At 44.2% G+C, this 19,229-nt stretch overlaps 4 protein-coding genes across 4 annotated transcripts; 2 read left to right on the top strand and 2 right to left on the bottom strand.

The window, feature by feature from the left end:
• Window positions 1-927: 927 nt before the first annotated feature.
• EAF02_004218 (uncharacterized protein) lies at window positions 928-2,601 on the bottom strand (the record flags this gene model as incomplete). The annotated part of the gene is made up of 1 exon (XM_038900266.1): window positions 928-2,601. The coding sequence occupies one exon, from the start codon at window positions 2,599-2,601 to the stop codon at window positions 928-930; it is 1,674 nt and encodes a 557-aa protein (XP_038759973.1).
• Window positions 2,602-5,380: 2,779 nt separating this feature from the next.
• EAF02_004217 (uncharacterized protein) lies at window positions 5,381-10,256 on the bottom strand (the record flags this gene model as incomplete). Its single annotated transcript, XM_038900265.1, has 3 exons — window positions 5,381-5,600; window positions 5,650-9,293; window positions 9,699-10,256. 3 exons carry the CDS (start codon window positions 10,254-10,256, stop codon window positions 5,381-5,383), a joined length of 4,422 nt encoding a protein of 1,473 aa, XP_038759972.1.
• A 1,362-nt stretch (window positions 10,257-11,618) lies between these two features.
• On the top strand, window positions 11,619-11,895 carry EAF02_004216 (uncharacterized protein; the record flags this gene model as incomplete). The annotated part of the gene is given in 2 exon segments (XM_038900264.1): window positions 11,619-11,738; window positions 11,755-11,895. The coding sequence occupies 2 exon segments, from the start codon at window positions 11,619-11,621 to the stop codon at window positions 11,893-11,895; spliced, it is 261 nt and encodes an 86-aa protein (XP_038759971.1).
• Window positions 11,896-13,777: 1,882 nt separating this feature from the next.
• On the top strand, window positions 13,778-18,810 carry EAF02_004215 (uncharacterized protein; the record flags this gene model as incomplete). Its single annotated transcript, XM_038900263.1, has 4 exons — window positions 13,778-14,038; window positions 14,212-14,524; window positions 14,572-14,854; window positions 14,910-18,810. 4 exons carry the CDS (start codon window positions 13,778-13,780, stop codon window positions 18,808-18,810), a joined length of 4,758 nt encoding a protein of 1,585 aa, XP_038759970.1.
• Between the last annotated feature and the right edge of the window lie 419 nt (window positions 18,811-19,229).

Raw genomic sequence — 19,229 nt, 5'->3', positions numbered from 1 at the left:
GTTAAACTTCGATCAATTTCAGTTCAGGGGCTCCTTTTTTCAATAGCAGCAGCGGCCTTGAACTATATAAGTGATGCTTTTGCCAAATCGAATGTTGCATAACTTAAAAAAAATCAACAAATTTCAGGGAAGCATGACGAATATTTCGATGCTGCATAGTGTTTCAGCCTGTTGTTGAAGAACATACCCTTATGGGCATGACAATCACGCCAATTCATGGGGAAATGCTTGTTACTTGGAGAAGATCGATGGCCATCTGAAACAATTCCATTTTGTCAATGCCGATCAATGCTTGTTCTTAGGAGGACATGCTTCCGTGTGTGGCCCGTGTTACAAAGACTTATAATGCTTGGTCGACAGAGCAACTTTGCCAATCTAGTTGAAGATTTCTACGTCACATGGGCCAAAATCCCTAGACATTCAAATATTACACGAATTCTGGAATCAAAAATAATTCATCACAAATAAAAACAATATTCATCAATAAGTACAATAGGAGTACATGCACACAGAGTCATCAACGATGATTGTATCTTTATGCCATAATTTATGCAATTGTGAATTTAAAATGCTATCTACTGGTCTTTGTATAACCCGCCTTTCTCGAATTATTCACACAACCTTGTGTTTCCATGACCCAATGCTCTTGCATATCCAACCCTTCTTTTTCCAACTCAAATTTTTGCATAAAAGAAGACTAAGAAACATTCCTACACCGTTTCCCAACCACATTCATCCAATCTCAGCAGCAGGAATTCTCAGAGCACACTCGCCCTTTCCTGGAGAATGCTCTCCCTGATTCATCTTCTCGCCCCTTTCCATTCTTCCCATTGCCATCTCTGGCTACAATTTCTCCTCCAGATCCGATCCTGCCCTCCCAAAGCTATCAAAACTCGGTCCAATAGCTTCGATCAAGATACAAGCATCCTAAAATGAGCGAGTATCTAAATCCTCCAACTTGGTCACAACATCTCGAGGAGATAAAGATGAACGGCGAGATCTGCGTGAGCTTCTGACTACCTTTGAATGATTGATTTTCATTGCATTCATAACAGTAGAAGCAGTCGGTGAGGGATTGCAAATAGAGCTTCGTCTGCTGTTGCTACGAGATGTAGCTCCAGCTCCAGACCCAGCCTCGGATGCAACATGTGTTGATTTCAACAAAGTCTGATGGCGAGTCAGAGAGGGTCTTCGTTGGCGTTCAGGCAATGGAATATCGAGATCCATTGCGTCTCCATCGTCATAGTAATCAGGAGTGGAATTGATCGATCCTGTTGGGACTTGACTGGAAGCCAGTGAAGTGTTTGCCACGATTAAGAATACTGCATCATCGATGTCCATGGGATCCTCATCGTGACCTGTGTCAGAAGTAACAGTCGAAGGACTTTCAAGCATAGAATTTTGGGGTTGAATGCTAGCTGGGACGATTCCGACTCCAAGCCAGATATCCGGACTGTTTTGTTTGGGTTGCGGTGTGGGGAGACTCTCAGATGGTCCGTATTGGTGAATAACAGGCGCAGGAAAGAAGGCATCTGGGGCGCTGTTTCGTGAACTATTAGGACCCTCAGAAAATGATCTTGATCTAGGCTTGGGCTTTGTAGATTGTGACCGACAGAAACTCTCCCAATCCCCATATTGAGATACGTCAGGTGTGGAGAAACGACGGCTGGGGGTGTTGTCTCTGCTGATACTCACATCCTTAGATGTGGGTATTAAATGAGATCTCGAATCGCCATATGTTGGTTGTGCAGCTCTGCAGTTTTGAACCGGAGCTGTTGCGCCCTTTGGTCGACGGAGAGCCGATGGATTGTAAATATTACTTTTTCCCCCATGTTTAGAAGTGGAAGAAATCATGGTCATGTACAGACTCTTGGTGGGACGTGGTGTACGACCGCCAACTTTGGGTTGCGCGATGTTAGATGATGACTTTGGCTTTTGAGCCACGGCGTTGGAGGATTGTTTTGGGGTTGTCCGTGGCTCATAGAGGCGCTCTTTAGTACTGAGCAAGCCCGAAGGGCTGCTTTGATTTGCAAATACCAGCCTGTCCTTATTGAGAACTGGTAGCCCAATAGCTATTCTGAACCAATCGCTCACCAGATCCGTGTCTGTGAATTTCCGAAGCCCACTCATCAAGCTCAATGATGGCGAAAACACGTTTTGCAACCACAATTCATTGACAATCAACTGTAACCGACCAAGGTCAACTGCATACAGATCACAGCTTTTCTTCAGGAATTCTCTTCCGAACATCTCAAGCAGAGGCACACTTTCCAACCCCCAGCCGTAGTCATTTTGTTGTCTGCGTGTTAGATTGGAGAAAGGAGTGCGGAACATGAGGACTACCGAAAGACGTTCGAAGTGTTGAGCTGGGTTGGGATGCAGTGGCAATAGAGATCTGAGTTGTAGGATATCATCTCGTTTGGATGCTTCGAGTTGTTGAGGAGCTTCGATTTGTTTTGAAGCGAGGAGGTATGCAATATATTGCTCCCTTCTCTTGTCCCGTTCAAGAGTCTGTTCAATATCGTGTTCAATATTGCTAGTCCTACTAGCTTGCCCCCATTTTGCTATCCAACCGCGCAGGTCCATCTCGTTGCTGGGCATGTTCAAAAGAGTCGAAGTTGCAGTTGATGGAAGGTTTCGGGTTTTGTTTGAAGTTGTTCGTGGAGAATTTGTGAGTGTAAGTTGGTATCGAGAGTTGGGTCGATGAGGAAGCTTTGTGATTTGAAGGTAAGTTTTGACAAGAAGCCAATGAATGAGATAGCAAATTCTCGACAGCGGGGCAAGGCCTTAATATATTAAAAGAGGCCAGCGACGACAGGTACTAGTGTATGATTTGCTTATCAAATCCGCGCATATGTATGTGTTTACGGCGTTGGTACGGTAAGTTGCATATGTCAGCAAAGTATTTTCGGTTCAATATCTTTGCTGCAGTGAGGATCGTATCAACGACTTGTTGCCCCTTCTTCCTCTGAAGGGTGGCAGCGATAGCAGGCTTATATCAGTGTTCTCATAGAGTATCTTTGCTACGGCGAGAACCGTATCGACTTTGATGTTTTCCAAAGTCGCGAACCATATGCTTCTATCAGCAAAGTGTTATTGGTAAGATATCTTTGCTACGGTCAAGACCGTATCAGCTACTTGCCGTTTCTTATTTCGCTCAATATCGCGAACAATATCATGCTTATATCAGCACACCATTTTCAGTAGGATATTTTTGTTACGGCGAGGACCGTATCAATTATTCGATGTTTTCCCTTTCGCTCAACATTGTGAAAGTCAGCATGCTTATAAACAACCCAATATTTTACCGAGACGTCTTGTCTACAGTGAAGACCGTATTCACCCCTAGAAGTGACTTATGGTATTGATACGGTCGAGTAGATTCCAAATATGCCATCATACCCACGAAAGTGAATTTCCCGAAGTCTAGGCAACTACCTACTTCTAGCCCTAATATTCACCGTATGTAGATACTTCGGCTAATCCACTCCAGTTTGGCGAGAGAGAATAGGCATTCCGCACATCATCTCAAGAAAGTCTAAGCAGACTATAACATCAAGAAAATGAGAACCGTTTGTATAACTAAAGTAGATCAAAGACGACGTAGAATCTGCTCTGTAGTTATCAAGTACCATTATACCTGACGCTGTGTCAATATGAAGTATCATAAAAGTAGCAGCGAAAGTGTTTCAGGGCCCAGTTTACAACCATCGCTAATTTTATCGAGTCCAGAATCATGTGAAACGACCAAAGAATAAGCAAGTTTGTTATGCATTATGTTGATTATGATTGCGTAAAGCTTTGATTACAGAAACCGGGGGTTATATGATTGAAAGTCATAAAATCAAAGAAATGCTGGTGAGAGGGAGTGCGCGAAGCGAGTTGCGGGCTCTCCGAGTTTCAGGCTCCGTGCGATATTGTGTTCTATCTAGGAGTCAAGCCATGCGAAAATGAAGGCAATACTTATATGGATCTTTCTACGAGATCAGCACTCTCGCTAGACCACTACAGTACGTAGATAAACTTGTGACTTATGATAATTCACCATTATCCATAGGACAAAACAATCAAGTAGGGATCTAACAATCAAGAAGATCATAAATTGGTACGATATTCAACCCATCGCTATCTTTCCCATCTACTATGAAGTAGCTTCATCGGATATAAACACGAATCACACGATTGGATGTAAAAATACATTTTAGAATATTAAATCTAATACTACAATGCATTCCAGATCAAACCATCAGACAACACAATTCGAAAAAATTGATACTCATCCAACCCTTACACATGCATTCTATCTACAACCTCCTTCTTCCCCATTCCCTCTTCTCTGCAAGCACAATCTCTCAATCTAATTCATCTCCTTCCCCTTCCACACTCTCCCTATCTCTCACATCTCACATCTCACTATCTCTCACATCTCACATCTCACTATCTCTCACATCTCACTTCACCCACCCACCCTACACTCAACACCAACATCAACATCAACCCCTCACACTACCAACCCCCTTCCTAAAAAAAAACTTCCACTCGAACCCCCTAATCCACATTCACCCTCCCTCTACCCCCTCTCCAAATCTCACTCATATATCACCACCCTCCTCTCCCCTCCCTCCCATAAACAATCACCTACCAAAACACAACATCTCAACATCTTCACAAACGAAATCAAAGATTCCGTCTAGCATCAGTCATCCAACGATCCAATTTACAATCAAATCAATACCTCGAGATAAATTAAACTCAGATAGAACAACCACCATATACTTACCACGCCACAAAATTTCCTCAGATAACATCACATCACACATCGCACTTTCTCGCAACCTCTCTCAAAATCTTAAACCCCTAAAATTTGACATAATATGTAAATTGAAAACAGCCCCCAAAGTTCTACATACATACATGCATAAATACAAACAGCAAACGTCCACTAGTTAATCATTACCACAGGCATCATCAAAAAGAAGTCAAGGCCAGAATAAAGTTCTATCCTTGCTTCGTCCATTGCATGTCTCCATATCTCCAATCTAGCCAATATCAATCTAGCTAGGTAAATGCAGGTGAATACTAAACCAGTCCAAAAACCCAAACCATGCGGGGACATGCATGCCACTTAAGTTCAAACCAATCCATGATGTAGCCCCCAAACGCCTGGAAAAATATCAATTAACCCTCAAAGCTTCCCTTGGAAGTATGACACTCTCAAAATCCTACTTGCCCAATGAATTTATGCAACGCTATTATGCATTTAATTTATATACCCCAACTCCCGATACACCGTACAATGTGATAATTGATCAAGACTCGCTCTAGCTTATCAATCCATTAAGCCAATCTTGAAAGAACATGTCCTACCTCAACCATCAGATCAATACTCCGTTGATGGCACTTTTCGCTCCGCACATGAGAACAGATTTATGTGATTATCGCCTCTAGCAGCACAAGCTAACATCATACGATGCGGATGGAAAGCCGTAGCTGAAATGGGTGATTGACGAGCTTGATGTAAGAAGCTCGAGTATGGCTCCACTCTTGAGAGTTCTCTGCCATCGAAATTGAAAACCTTGACTGTATGATTTCCAGTGCCACTACAGATAAATTAGTATTCTTCAAGGAGAGAGAAGGAAGTAGACTTACACAGCAAATACTGGAAGATGTTCATGAGTGCTTGCAGTACGTAGAGTATCCTTTGTAGCCTGAATAACTCGTAGTGGTTTGTCCATTCGAATATCCCAAAGTTTAACTTTACCGTTGCGACTGGCGGAGAGAAGCTCTCTTTGACCACCTCGTTGCATATGCACACTCTTGATCCATACCCTGTCAGATTCATCTTTCCATTTCTTAACCATAGCTTCTTGTGGCTTGTTTCTAGCGTCAAATACTCGTATGGCTCCATCACCAAAACCTGCCACGAAAACATTACCTGTCATTTGATCAGAAGTCAAAGACGTGACACAAGAGCCGGAGCGAGCATTGATATCAACAACACAAAGCTCTGGCGCCGCAGCCCACACTCTGATCACCTTTACATCGCCGGCTACCAGGAGTTTTCCAGTAACTTGTTGCCAGTCAAATACCATACCAGAGTTGACGTTACTTGGGACAAGATGCGTCAAAGCCCTCCATGCCGAAGCAACCTCAATCTTTTTGTCGGAGTCATAATTCCTATAAATACGAATAACACCATCTGAAGACCCCGTCAACAAAAAGGCTTGATCGTCCTCATTGATAAATTGCAGATCACTAATCCTGGAACCTTCCGGATTACCATTTGAAAATCGACTTAGGCGGTCTTGCTTCTTCCAGTCCCAAACACAAATCGTGTCGCGATCATCAGACACGGCAAGATGATCTTCAAATTGATGGAGAGTCATTTTCGTCGGTTGGCTAGAGTTATTGAAAAATCCAGTAGCGTGCGTCCATTTGCCATTACCGGCAATTTCTTTCTGGGGTTGAGTATCGCGTAGAATTGCTTCATTCCTCGATCGTCTCCAAAGTCGTTCGTTATAATCAGTACTTCCAGGCTCCTCAGCTTCATTTGGTTTCATCTGGGGTTCGCGGAAGTATTCAATCGACCATTCTAGGAAAGTACTTTCCAATGGTATGGTACATGGTTCCGACAGGTTTCGAGGTTGAAAACCGCCTGATGTTGGCTCATTTGCTGCATGATATGTGCCTGGGGTCGATGCGATATCATTCTGCTCCGGTGGAGAGTTAAAGTCTGGCGGGAGACGTGATCGCGTTGGCAAAGAATTCCGATTTAGGCCAGGTGACTTCAAACCAGATCTTCCGGTTGAGTCAGGTGGTGTCACTTCGCCAGTAGAACCACCGAAAGGCAGGGTAAACAGGTAACTAGCTGTTCTTTTAAGTAAGCCTTGCTGACTCGACTGGGTGCTTGACAAGGTATCTTGTCGCGTTGGTGTACTGGGTCTTGTCTCAGACGTATGTGATTTTGCTGCCTTTGGTTTTGCTGAAATTCGACTTATGTCATCAAACAGTTTGCGGGCTGCGGCGCCAACTGGTGAGCGAAGGAGTGATATATGGAGAGCATCCACAATAATGGTTGCATTACGCTGAACTTCGGGATGTGGATCGATTGCCATTATTAGAACGTGTTTCCAAACCACAGCAAAAATGGAATTGTGAGACAAGCCCTGAGCTGTGGCTTTGATGGTACCATCCTTATTTCTGTTATCCATACGAGCATAGTGCAATCCCATTTTGTGGTCATTTCCATCGTCGAGAGGGGGGGATTGTCTATACTCTCGCTCCTCCTGTAGCTGTTCGAATGCCACTACCCAGAACTTACTCTCATATCGATGTATAAACTTAGAGAAATATACCAGCAGTTCTTTGCGGACCATGGCATTTCCATCATTTGCTAGTTCTATGACGGTCCACGATATTGACTCCTCATTTCGAGCAACCTCATCTGTCAGGTCGGGGATTCCCAGAAAAGTTGTCATGGCGTATAACATGGCAGCTCTGACTTCGCAGCATACATCGCGAACCAGACCGGATAATTTTGCAGGTGCATTCTCTCTGATACCCCGCCATTTCGCTTCAGGGAGATCATTCCAAAGCTGACTGATACATAGACACGCCCATTGTCGCAAAAGTGGGTTGTCTGCATTCTGCAAGTGTGTCAAACAGTAAGTCATGATATCTGTTTGGTTGCAGACATTTTGACCTTGCTTGTAACCATTGCAGAGCATGGCTAGAATAAACGCACACATAGCTTTGTGTTCAAGGCTATCCACTACTGGAAGACCTTCATTGGGTTTCAAAATACTTGAGAAGTAGTTGTAGCCACTATCTTTCAACAAATCTTGTTGACATGTGAGATCAACAGCGAGAACACGAGTCCAGATAAATACCATCACGGGTTTCAATTCTGCCGCGGCTGATTGTAACAATTTTAAAACGTATGGAAAGATACCTATGCTCAAAGCAAGGTTTACTGCCCAAGGACCCATGTCAAGAAACTTCCCTAACAGTATCAAAGCTCGTACTCGATGCTGCTGACTGAGGAGAACCTGGAGAACAACTGGGAGCTGGTCGGGAGCTTTGTGAGTTACAGCACCCTGCGTTAGATAAACCTCAAATGCTGTGAGTTGTTCCGTGAAGAAACTGGAGTTCTGGAATTCATAATCTGGAAGTTGCCCAGACTCCTTCATCTCCAGCGACGGCAATTGAGCCAAAGCCATTTCCACGGCCAAATCCCAACTTTCCCAAAGAGAATGTTGATGGGTGTCTGGAAGTTGTGGGTATGATTGTGGGTGGCATCCATAAGCTGACATGATTCTCTGCGCTAACAAAAAGTTTCTGAATAAAGCTGCGACCATCAAATCTTGTCTGAAAAACTTCCTAAACAAGGGCCTAGGGAGAGTGGTCCAAGCTATAGTATCCGTAATGGCTGTAAAGATCCAGTTCAGCTCTCCCAGAGGAGTGCGCCTTTCTTGCAGTCTACCAGGAAGTTTTTTGGCTCGCTCTGGTGAAACTTGTGATGGAAGAGGGTTTTGTAAAACAAAAAACCACAAGGCCATTTCAATAGGGGTAGTCAGGCATGCTGTGAAGACATCAGCAGGGAGCAGAGGATTTGTAGGTAGGTTCTCCTTAATTCCACATGCTGCCAGGTGAATGTAAGGCTTATAGTTTGTAACTACATAATTTGGATCTTTTTTCGAGTTTTCAAGCTCTTCTTGTTCATGCTTGTCCACAAAGCGATGAAAGTTATTCAAGATGTTGCCCGAATCTGAACAGTCCCAAACGAAGAACGTGGGTGCTTGTAGCCATGTTTGTAGATCGTACAATGAAACCGGAATGTACTGCGTGTAGTTCTTGTTAAAGACCCAAATCTCACCAGATGAAGTAGGCTTTGGAACACCATGACCATTGTAATGGAAGAGAACTCGTTCTTCTTTAGCATTCCGACGGAGTGATATGCAGAATTTCTTCGTCTCTTCAACGGATGGATCCAAATATTGCTTGTATCTTGTTCGAATGGCCAATGTCTCGTATTGGGCTTGTAAAGATTTTCCAATCGTCTCCAGAGCCTTTTGCACAGGAGGATGTGAAGGATCCTGCCAAGCCTCCAACTTTGCACCAGGTGTAGTCTTCAGTTGATCGGGTGGTTCGACTCCAATGTTTAGGCATATTGCTAATGCTGCAGATACGGTTTTTAGACGATCCTTCATCCGCCAATCCTGAAGCTCATATCCCAGTGATTTAGGGTTGCCCGTCGTCTCGTGTCGCTTATCCGTAAAGTACATATACCAGTTCTGTTGTACAATGTCAGTACTGGTTTCTAAGCCTACGTTCACATAGTTAACTCCAAGCGCCCAGCCCAATGAAGATTGGACGCGGTGATGTTGCGCTCGACGGGACGCTGAGCCGTTGTTTGAGACTGCAATCACATATTCGCGTTCCTCACAGAAATAGTCTGCCCCTTCCCAATCTTCGTTTGCTACGGGCGAGAAAAAATCGAAGCTTTCAACAAAAGAGTAACTTAAACTCCAAACATCAAATAATCATCCATGCCTCGGAGAGAAAAAGACGTTATGATATATATAAGATAAAAATTTGCTTAGGTCCAGGGGCTGTCGGGTTGAAATAGTGGCATATTCAAAGGTTTGGTAGACTGATGCCGGACCGAGATACCATCATTGAAGGAAAGAACAACTTACGTTTGCTAGTTGCGAAACATACTCTTCAGATGCATAATTAGTTCCAAACCCATGCCTTTCTCCCCAATCTTGTATATCTTCTTCCATATCTACATTTGCATCTTCACCTCTCGGACCATAATCACTCTTGGATCTTTGAAGTAGTGCAGCTGGTCTGCGCCGTATTTTATCTGGCTCCGAATCATCTTGTGATGATTCTGCAGTAGCCCCAGTCGAAGTTGTTGGCCGTGTGCTTGATCCATTCTGCGATGTACCATTGATGCGATCCAAGTTCGCCGGCGCATATGCAGATCCAGCTTCTACGCCATTGACAGGCTGTATTGGATCATTGCTAACAGTATGCCTCGAATTCATGGTTCCTAACGTGCCATTCATACCATTCATTGCCGGACTCGAATGTGGCAGTTGTTGTGAGTTCGGCACAGTGGCAAATATATGGTTTTGAGGTTGAGGTTGAGGTTGTTGACCTGAAGGTGAATTTAAATTTGGAGTGGGATTTGATCGGTGTAGATTGTGTTGTTGGCGGGGAGCTCCATGCTGAACGGCAACTGCTGTCATGATCTTAAATGGGAAAAATTACCATTCTTCAAACACTAATTGCTCATTGGATACTTGAAAGTCGAAAAATGAATAAATTGAGGCGGTCGAGAGGGCGGTCGAGGTTTCGGTAAGGCCTCGCGATGACTTGGTTGAAGGTCTTCTAGAAAGATAACCTGTATCTGTGAATCTAATAATGACCGTTAGGTGGGAATTTACATCAAAAGACAATCAGACGCGTGGATCAAGAGAACCAACAGTTCAATGACGATTACTAAATGACGTAACAATTGGTGAATTATATAATACCACGAGGTTGAAAGAACAATTTCGAGTGGAGGCAGAATTATATATATTCGAGTGAATCGAAACAAATATCTATGTACGGAGAGTACCTATGTACCTGTGAGTTGTGAAAGTAGCAGTATCTTTTATCACTATCATACCTTGAAATGAGATGTCACGAGCTGGGAATATTTGAATGCAATAGAATGACCGCCTTACAAATTGGACTTAGCACAACCGAGATCCCGCTCTACGTACCGACGCCACAATATAACGTGGCTGATGTGGATTTTTTAGCCAGCTCGTGGCTGACTAAGCATGTCCACGGGTACCTCGCTGGAGCTTGTCGTTGTGGCTCAAAATTGATAAGATGTCATAATGCAGGAGATGGTGATGCTAGGTAGGTATACAGAGATGGGGATGAGGTGTAGCCAGATTGAAAGAACCGCTGAATCTCAAATCATATATATATATATCTTGACTTACTGTTGAAATTTCCAAAGTTTATCAAGCAAACTCTCAACTTCACTTGACCCCCCCTTTCTTCCCTTCCCAATCCATCGGAAGATTGACCTGATACAATGTTGTACTGCATTCTCAATTTACTCAACTCTCCAGCTTTCCATTCCACTAAACTACTATCAATCGATACATCGATTCTGGTTGTGGATTTCGCATATTTCATGCACGATGCAAGTTATTGTGACCGGAAAATTTTAGGTGTGCAAAGGAGATCTGATTGTTACCTATCTATCACCCAGTGTTTCGGTTTACCAAGCAAGAAACATGAGAATCGTTGTACCATTCAGTACCTATATATTCATCGCCTTGTTCCAGAAAAGATCTTTATGTCCTTGGGGAATCACCCTCTACCATGGATTGCTAGAATTGTACGCAATATGTAGGTCATCTGTCAAACAATTTCAAAGGATTTTAGCCGCCAGAAGTCTGAACCCCCAAACATTACACCTCCAATCATATGTTACATATTCTGTTTCTTCTCCAAAGTGAGCATTAGACGAAGATAGAGGGATTTGATTTTCATGAGGATAGTGTAACCGTTGCCCCGGATCCTCCACAGCTTGAAAAGATCTCAAAATGGCACTGCACAGAGAAGCAGAAGCGTATGATGGTCAAAAAGTTTATTTATCGATCTCGTGGATACATCGCCACTGCATCGCCCAGATCTTTATCTCTTCTCATTTGTTGAATGAGGATGTAAGAAATATGACAGCATGCAGCCGGATGGTTCAAGATCAAACGCCCAGCCGTGATTGGGCCTATAGGAAAGCAAATGTATTTGACCGAACAAATCTTCTGTCTACCTATTGCAACAATGGAAACCGACGCACTGCTAATCCGGGATCATGAATAGATGATCGCCTTCGTATGAGATATCTGGTTGGCTGGATAAGTCGAATTGGAGGCATTGCTGCATACTAATCCAGCGGGTGCCGACATGTTTTGTAGCTACGATTCAACCCCTTCATCATGGACCCCCTTCAGAGATTCCATCAATTGTTCGAGAAGGATTAAATAGAATTCTAACGTATCTGGAGAAAAGATGACGAGTAAGTAAAAGGAAACATGAAAGATTTATCTCTATTTTCACGGTAGTCCAAATGCATAGGAAGCAGAAGCAAGGGCCTCAAATGTCGATACTTAATTTGATAGCCCTACCCATAAATTACTTGGGTATGAAATGAAACTTCCAACCGTCGATCGGATTGAGTAAGGTGCGCATGAATGAGAAGATGATGAGTGGAACAGAAATGAAGGGCAAATGGTCCAGAGTCAGGGGTACATGACAATGGCTGGACGTGAACGATGAAGTATTAGAAATCCTACATTGTACATCGCACATCGTACATCGTACATACATATCATAGAGAAGTGTGGGAAACGTTCAGCAGGAAAAGAAGAGAAAGACTTTACTAGGGACTAGGGACTAGGGACTAGGTATATATCGCAGAAAGGTACATACTTCGTACATAGATTAGCTTCGTACTCCGTACATATCCATATATGAATATGATACGGATGTACCGACGCGGAGGCTGCAGAACTTGGGAATGTTGACTCAGTCTCTTTTCCACCAATCTGATTCTCATCCTCTTCCTATAAGACAAGCCAAATTGATATGGCTCTAGGGAAGGGGGAAAAGGGTAATGTCAAGGGTAATCTCAACGTTAACCGTTTCCCCCTTTCCCATCTTTCTTACCACAACAGCTACTAGGCAGGTACATAATCACAATACACTTTCTTCCACGTCAATATTAAGCCTTTATTTGCACACCATTTGACGAATGTATTCATTGTCAGGGTATTGTCAGGATTGGATCTCAACCCCTGGTCCATCTCATTCCAAAATTGTGGTTCTTTGGTACCTGAAAGATAAAACAAGGCGTATTACCATGCTGTACGGAGGAGCAGGCAATTAGTTACAAGGCGGTCATATTTTATACTTTGGAGTTGGTGGTTCTGCTGGTTGAACTTGTATACTCCTAGGTAGCTGCAGGCACATATGAGATATTCTAGGTACTTCCGTCGAGGCAGGGCTTCCAAGATCAGGTCAGGTCAAGCGATAAAATTTACTTGGACGGAGTAGATACGAACAGGAGACTCAACTCAACTCACCTCACCTCAACCCAACTCACCATCGTCACTCACTCATACTCCCAATTGACCCTCCCTCAACAGAGTTTGTCTTGGAATAGAGAAACTATCACATCACATCACATCCTATCCCATCCTGTCCCATCTCGTCCCATCTCATCCCATCCCATTCATTCCATTCCATGCCATCATCATTCTCCCCATCTCCCCCATTTTCATCATCACCAAAATACTTTAATACTATTCGGAGCTTTTTCCTACCTCTTCTCTTTCTTCCCCATTAATACCGTTTTTGCGCTTCGAATCATCCAATACATTGTTCGATTGTTTACGATTCATATTCACATTCATATTGTTTACTTGATAGAAACTTTGAATTAAATCCCATAAAATAAAAATAACCACCAACACTCCCAAATCCCAGCCATTTCTAAACAGCAAGAACCCTGGACATTGGCTCAGACTTAATCCCTTTTCCTGAGACTTTCCAAACCAAGTTTAATAATAATCTCGAATTTCTCAAACATAAACAACAATCGTTTGTATTAAACGAATTCGCTGTCTCGTCGAAAAGAAAACATTTATCCACTTGCGCTGCCGGCATTGGGAAGAAGTGAAAGTGGTTGGCCTCGAATGGCACGATGGCATTCCTCTTCAAGAGCAAAAAGAATGCAGATAAGGCTCAAGCCTTGAGAGATGGCGGCAATGGGGCACCCGGTTCACAATCATCCCTCCAGAGCGAGAAAGGCCGTATGCCGCAACAAGCTGAGAGGACGACGACCCCTTCGAGTAGTGTCAATAATTCCATTACGTCGCTGCAAGGAGGCAATCCAGCGACGCCAAGTCCCGAACAATTAAACGGACGACGAGGACCAAACCCAGAGCAAGCGCAGGATCTCGCGGTAAGTGATTGACAATATTTTTCTGAATTTCGCAGATCGCAATTACTATATTGAGATTGGATCCAAATACTGATTGATGATGTCTGCGTATAGTTGCGAAACGGCGCGCCGCCGCCAACACAGTCAATGAATTCAAATCCTAATTCCTCATTATACCCATGGTCGCAGCGAAGAATAACATATACACTAATCATCCTCCTCCTTTTCCTCGATATGGCGCCGCTGTCAATTCCATGGCCTCGAAAGAGGGCGAGATATACCTTATGGGAGGTCTCATTAACAGCTCAACAGTAAAGGGTGATTTATGGATGGTAGAAGCGGGTGCAAATATGGCATGCTACCCATTGGGCACTACATCTGAAGGTCCAGGGCCAAGAGTCGGCCATGCGAGTTTATTGGTGGGAAATGCATTTATTGTGTATGGAGGAGATACCAAGATGGAGGATTCTGATGTTCTAGATGAAACTCTATACCTCTTGAATACTTGTAAGTCACCCCGGCCACATATGGGAAACATGCTAAGGAATTATTAGCTACGAGACAATGGTCGAGAGCTGTCCCAGCGGGACCGAGACCGGCCGGAAGATATGGGCACTCGCTGAACATTTTGGGCTCAAAAATCTATGTCTTTGGTGGTCAAGTGGAGGGTTATTTTATGAATGATCTGGTTGCATTTGACTTGAATCAATTGCAAATTCCGACAAATAGATGGGAAATGCTTATAAAGAATAGTGATGAAGGTGGACCTCCTGTCGGACAGATACCCCCAGCCAGGACAAACCATTCTGTGGTCACTTTCAATGAGAAGCTTTTCCTGTAAGTTTATAACAACGAAACAGCTGATAGCCTGAACGACTACTGATTCTTTTAGATTTGGAGGAACTAATGGCTTTCAATGGTTTAATGATGTTTGGTGCTACGATCCGATCACTAATGCATGGACTCAACTGGATTGTATTGGATATATTCCAGCTCCTCGAGAGGGCCATGCCGCTGCGATTGTCGACGATGTAATGTATATTTTCGGTGGACGAACTGAAGAAGGTGCAGATCTAGGCGATTTAGCAGCATTCAGAATCTCATCCAGGCGTTGGTATACCTTTCAGAATATGGGGCCGTCACCTTCCCCGCGTTCTGGACACAGTATGACGGCGTATGGCAAACAAATTATTGTTCTTGCTGGGGAACCAAGCACAGCAACTCGCGAAGCTCAAGATCTTGCAACCGTTTACGTCCTCGACACAAGCAAAATTCGATATCCCAATGATCAGCAATCATCCCAACAGTCTCAACAAGGTGTTATTAATGAACGCGTGCCTGGAGGTAGACGTCCAAGTGCAGGTGAGAAGAGTGGACTGGGACCCCGAAACATGGGCTCTAGGGAAAATTCCGCATTACCAGAGCCAAAGAAAAATAACGGCCCACCAAGAGAGGGCGCAAATAGTCGAAATGGGGGACAACCAAATGTGAACGGTAACGATTCCAACGGCGTCGCTCCTGGCTCAGCTCAACCTCAGGGCCCACAACCTGGTTCGAAACTACCTAGGGCGTCAATGGGACAGCCTGGTCCACCACCACAACAGCAAGTACCAAATCCTCGAGGTCCTAATGCTGGTCCGAATGGTAGAGGCCCCAGAGGTCCCCAGGGTCCACAAGGTCCACAGGGCTCACAGGGCTCACAGGGCTCTCAAGGTTCTCAAGGTCCTCAAGGTCCTCAAGGTCCTCAGAATGCTCAGAGTCCTCCAGCGCAAGGGAGACCCAATAATCAATTTGGTCCTGCTATCGATACCTCTATGCGAAACCCCAAATTGGAGAATATTCCTCTGGCGCAACGAGCACTCTCGCCTGCACAGGAAGAAAGTCCCCAGGCTCGAGAGAGTCCAATCACCAATGGCCCACGTCCTCCACTTCAAAGTGTTTCACAGCAAGAACATCAATTATTACATAACCAAATTCCTCCCCAGATGCAAGCTGGTGTTCCACCCCCATCACAACCACCATCACAACCACCGCCACAATCACAACCCCAACAAATTGCCAAATCCATAGCAAGGCAAGATTCTGATGCCAGGCAACCTCAGCAAACGCCAAAGTCAATTAGCAGGCAAGATTCTAACGCTCAGCAACCGAGTGGCACGAACTCGAGAGCCTCTTCGAAACAAAGACAGCCTCGTGGTCAAAGTTCAGTGGATAGTAATACAGATGTTTCTTTGAGAGATGTTATGAGTCGTCAAGTGTCGCCTCCCCCGCCTACAAGACAACCAAGTAATCCTCTTAGTCGAAGGACTTCGGCCAGAGGTTCTCAAACTGTGACGTTGCTAAAGGAGTTAGATGCTGCTAGAAATAGAAATGCCTGGTATGCTTCGGAACTCGAACTTGCACGGAAAGCCGGATATACGCCAAACCCTTCGACCAGTCCTATGCTAGATCAAAAAGCAGCAGAATCTTTCGATGACGATGACAAACCACTCATTGAAGCACTTTTGGCAATGAAAGCAGAACTAGCGAATGTCCAGGGCTCAATCGACAAACAAGCGGTTCTTGCAGCAAAACAAATTGCTGAGGTCGAAAAGCAACGAGATGCAGCCATCAATGAAGCGGTGTATCATAAAGCAAAACTTGCAGCTCACGCTGGAAGTCAAAGTAGCACGCCACAGCCCGACAGCGAGAATAGAGACATCGAAGCCATGACAAATGATCGATCTTCGGATATCAGTAGGAAATTGGCTGCCGCTCTGGCATCGCAACGAGATCTCAAGAACAAGGTGGATAGTCTTACCGCCGAGCTCGAAGCTGAAAAACGTGGAAGACAACTCGCCGAGGATACTGCCAATATCACACAATCACGAATGGCTGAATTACAAACATATAAACAACAGAATTCTTCCGAGGTTGAACTTCTCAAAGCAGAGTTGCACGAATTAGAAGTTGCAGCCAGGGAAGAGGCGATTGTTTGTCAAGAAGCCGTCGCAGCCGCACAACTTATTCAAGCTGAAAAGGATGAGTTAGAAGCACGACACAAAGAAATATTAGGCACTGCGCAGGATCACAGCGAGACATTTGAATCGCTCCGGGAAGCCATAACGTCGTCCGCCGATATGAAGAACCTATTGGAACGAAAACTTGATGAGGAACGTGCTTTGCGCGAAACGGTCGAAGAAAAACTCTCTGCGCTGCGAGCTGAGCACGAAAATCGTACTTCTGAGCTAGAGTCTGTTACCCGTCGTCTGAGAGATGCCGAAGAAATTGCTGAACAACATGCAATTGAAGCTCGAACTCACAAAGAAGCAGTACTATCTGGCCTCGATAAAGTCGTGAGTAGTAAAGATTTTGCGCCAAAGGATTCTGCCAGAGATGACCGCGCTTCAGCCCTCGAGGCACAAGTTCAAGCTTCTAATGCCTTGGTTCGTAAATATCAAGCTGCAGCGAACACCGCTTCAGACAAGCTTCGAAGTGCCGAAGAACGCATTGCTGGGTTGGAGGCTTATCAAGAGCAGGCAAGTCGGGAAGGCATGTCTATTCGAAAGCAGCTTCAAGCGTATATGCGTGAAACACAATCACTCCAAGCTGCTAACTCTGATATGAAACATCAGCTTGCTAACCAACAGTTGGAGACGAATGCAGTCAATGTACAGCACAACACTTTGAAGGATATTCTTGGTGAGCGTGGTATCAGTCCTGTAGGTGCATCAAGAACTCGAGGATTGTCTAGTCCTCAATCGGGTTCCAATACACCAGACATGGCACGTCTCCGTGAACTTGAACAACAACTGGCAGCTAGTATGCATTTACACCAAGAAACCAAGGAAGCCTTTGAGAGCCGAGAGCAAGAAGCCGAGAGTGCTTATCGCGAGAAGTTGAGTCAATTAGAGAACGACTATCAATCTGCCGTCCACTACGTAAAGGGTACCGAAAAAATGCTCAAACGAATGAAGGACGAATTGTCGAGATACAAGCAAGATAATACAAGATTGAAGGAACAGCTCACGGCTGCCGAGGAACGATCTACAGCAACAAAATCGCCTACTAACTGGGAGAGTGAACGTGCTGGTTTGGTTGGTCAAATTGAGACACTCCAGTCTGAGATTAATACATCTACTGCGCAAATGGAAAAGCAATTGACGGATGTTCGAAAGGAATTACAAGACACTCAAACTAGCAACTCTGAACTGAAGCAGAAGTATGAAGCCTTAGAAAAGCAATTAGCTTCTAGCAGTGAACAAGCACGTCATGAACTTGAGCAATTGCAAGAAGAAAATGCTCAGTTAGAAAAGCGTGCTCAAGGCGCTGAGGAAAAGGTTTCATTGCTACTTGATCAAGTTGAGTCATCGGTTGATAATTACCGTCGTCAATCACGGAATCTCGATAGTATGGTTGGAGCGACAGCTCCTTCTACAAACCAACGAAACTCAATTGGTCACGAATCGGTTTCTGAATCTTCGATGTATGGTGGTGCGAATGACAACCGCAATAGCATGGCCTTGGATAGTCTTGCCTCGGAATTAGAAACGCTCCGAACTCAATGGGAAACGACAAACAAGAACTATAGACTTAGTGGCTTCGGTGATTTCGAGGAACGACCTACTACCAGTAAATCCGACGCCGACACTGGTCCTCAATTAAGTGGTAGTCTTGCAGATTGGAGAAAACGATTAGATGCCGAAGAGCAAGAAGCTAAATCAAGAAAGGGAAGCTTGACTGGTCCGGAAAGAATTATGAGTCCTACTGGCGGTAGAAAGGATTCTAATGCCGGTGTATCAGCTTCGAATTAAGTCAACCCACTTTGACTTGGTAGTAATAACATTGGGGGTTGGGATTTCGGATAAAGATATTTGTTTAATTGTTTTAGATTGATTGCTTCCTTACATTAGGGAAGGGATTTTGAGCTGGGTGTCGAATTATATACATACATGGACAGAATTCGGGATGGCCACCACATTTTAATGAATTTATGAGGATAGGGGATAAGATAAAGATACCGAATGGAGAGGAAGATATTAAAGCAAATTGTGTGTTCTGGTGGTCCGGCTACCTTCTTTCTTCGTTCCTCTTTATTACTGTTTATTTGGCAATTTATACACTGTTGCTTCTTGCATATAATTCATTTGCTTGCTTGGTGGGGTTTTTTTGATGGACATGGAGGAAGGGTGAAAGGAAAATATCACATTTGCATTGCTTTCTGACTTTTTAT

Source organism: Botrytis sinoallii (assembly GCF_014898435.1).
Source record: "Botrytis sinoallii strain Bc 23 chromosome Unknown BSIN_006, whole genome shotgun sequence".
Taxonomy (NCBI): Eukaryota; Fungi; Ascomycota; class Leotiomycetes; order Helotiales; family Sclerotiniaceae; genus Botrytis; species Botrytis sinoallii.
This window is presented reverse-complemented; position numbering and strand designations above follow the sequence as displayed.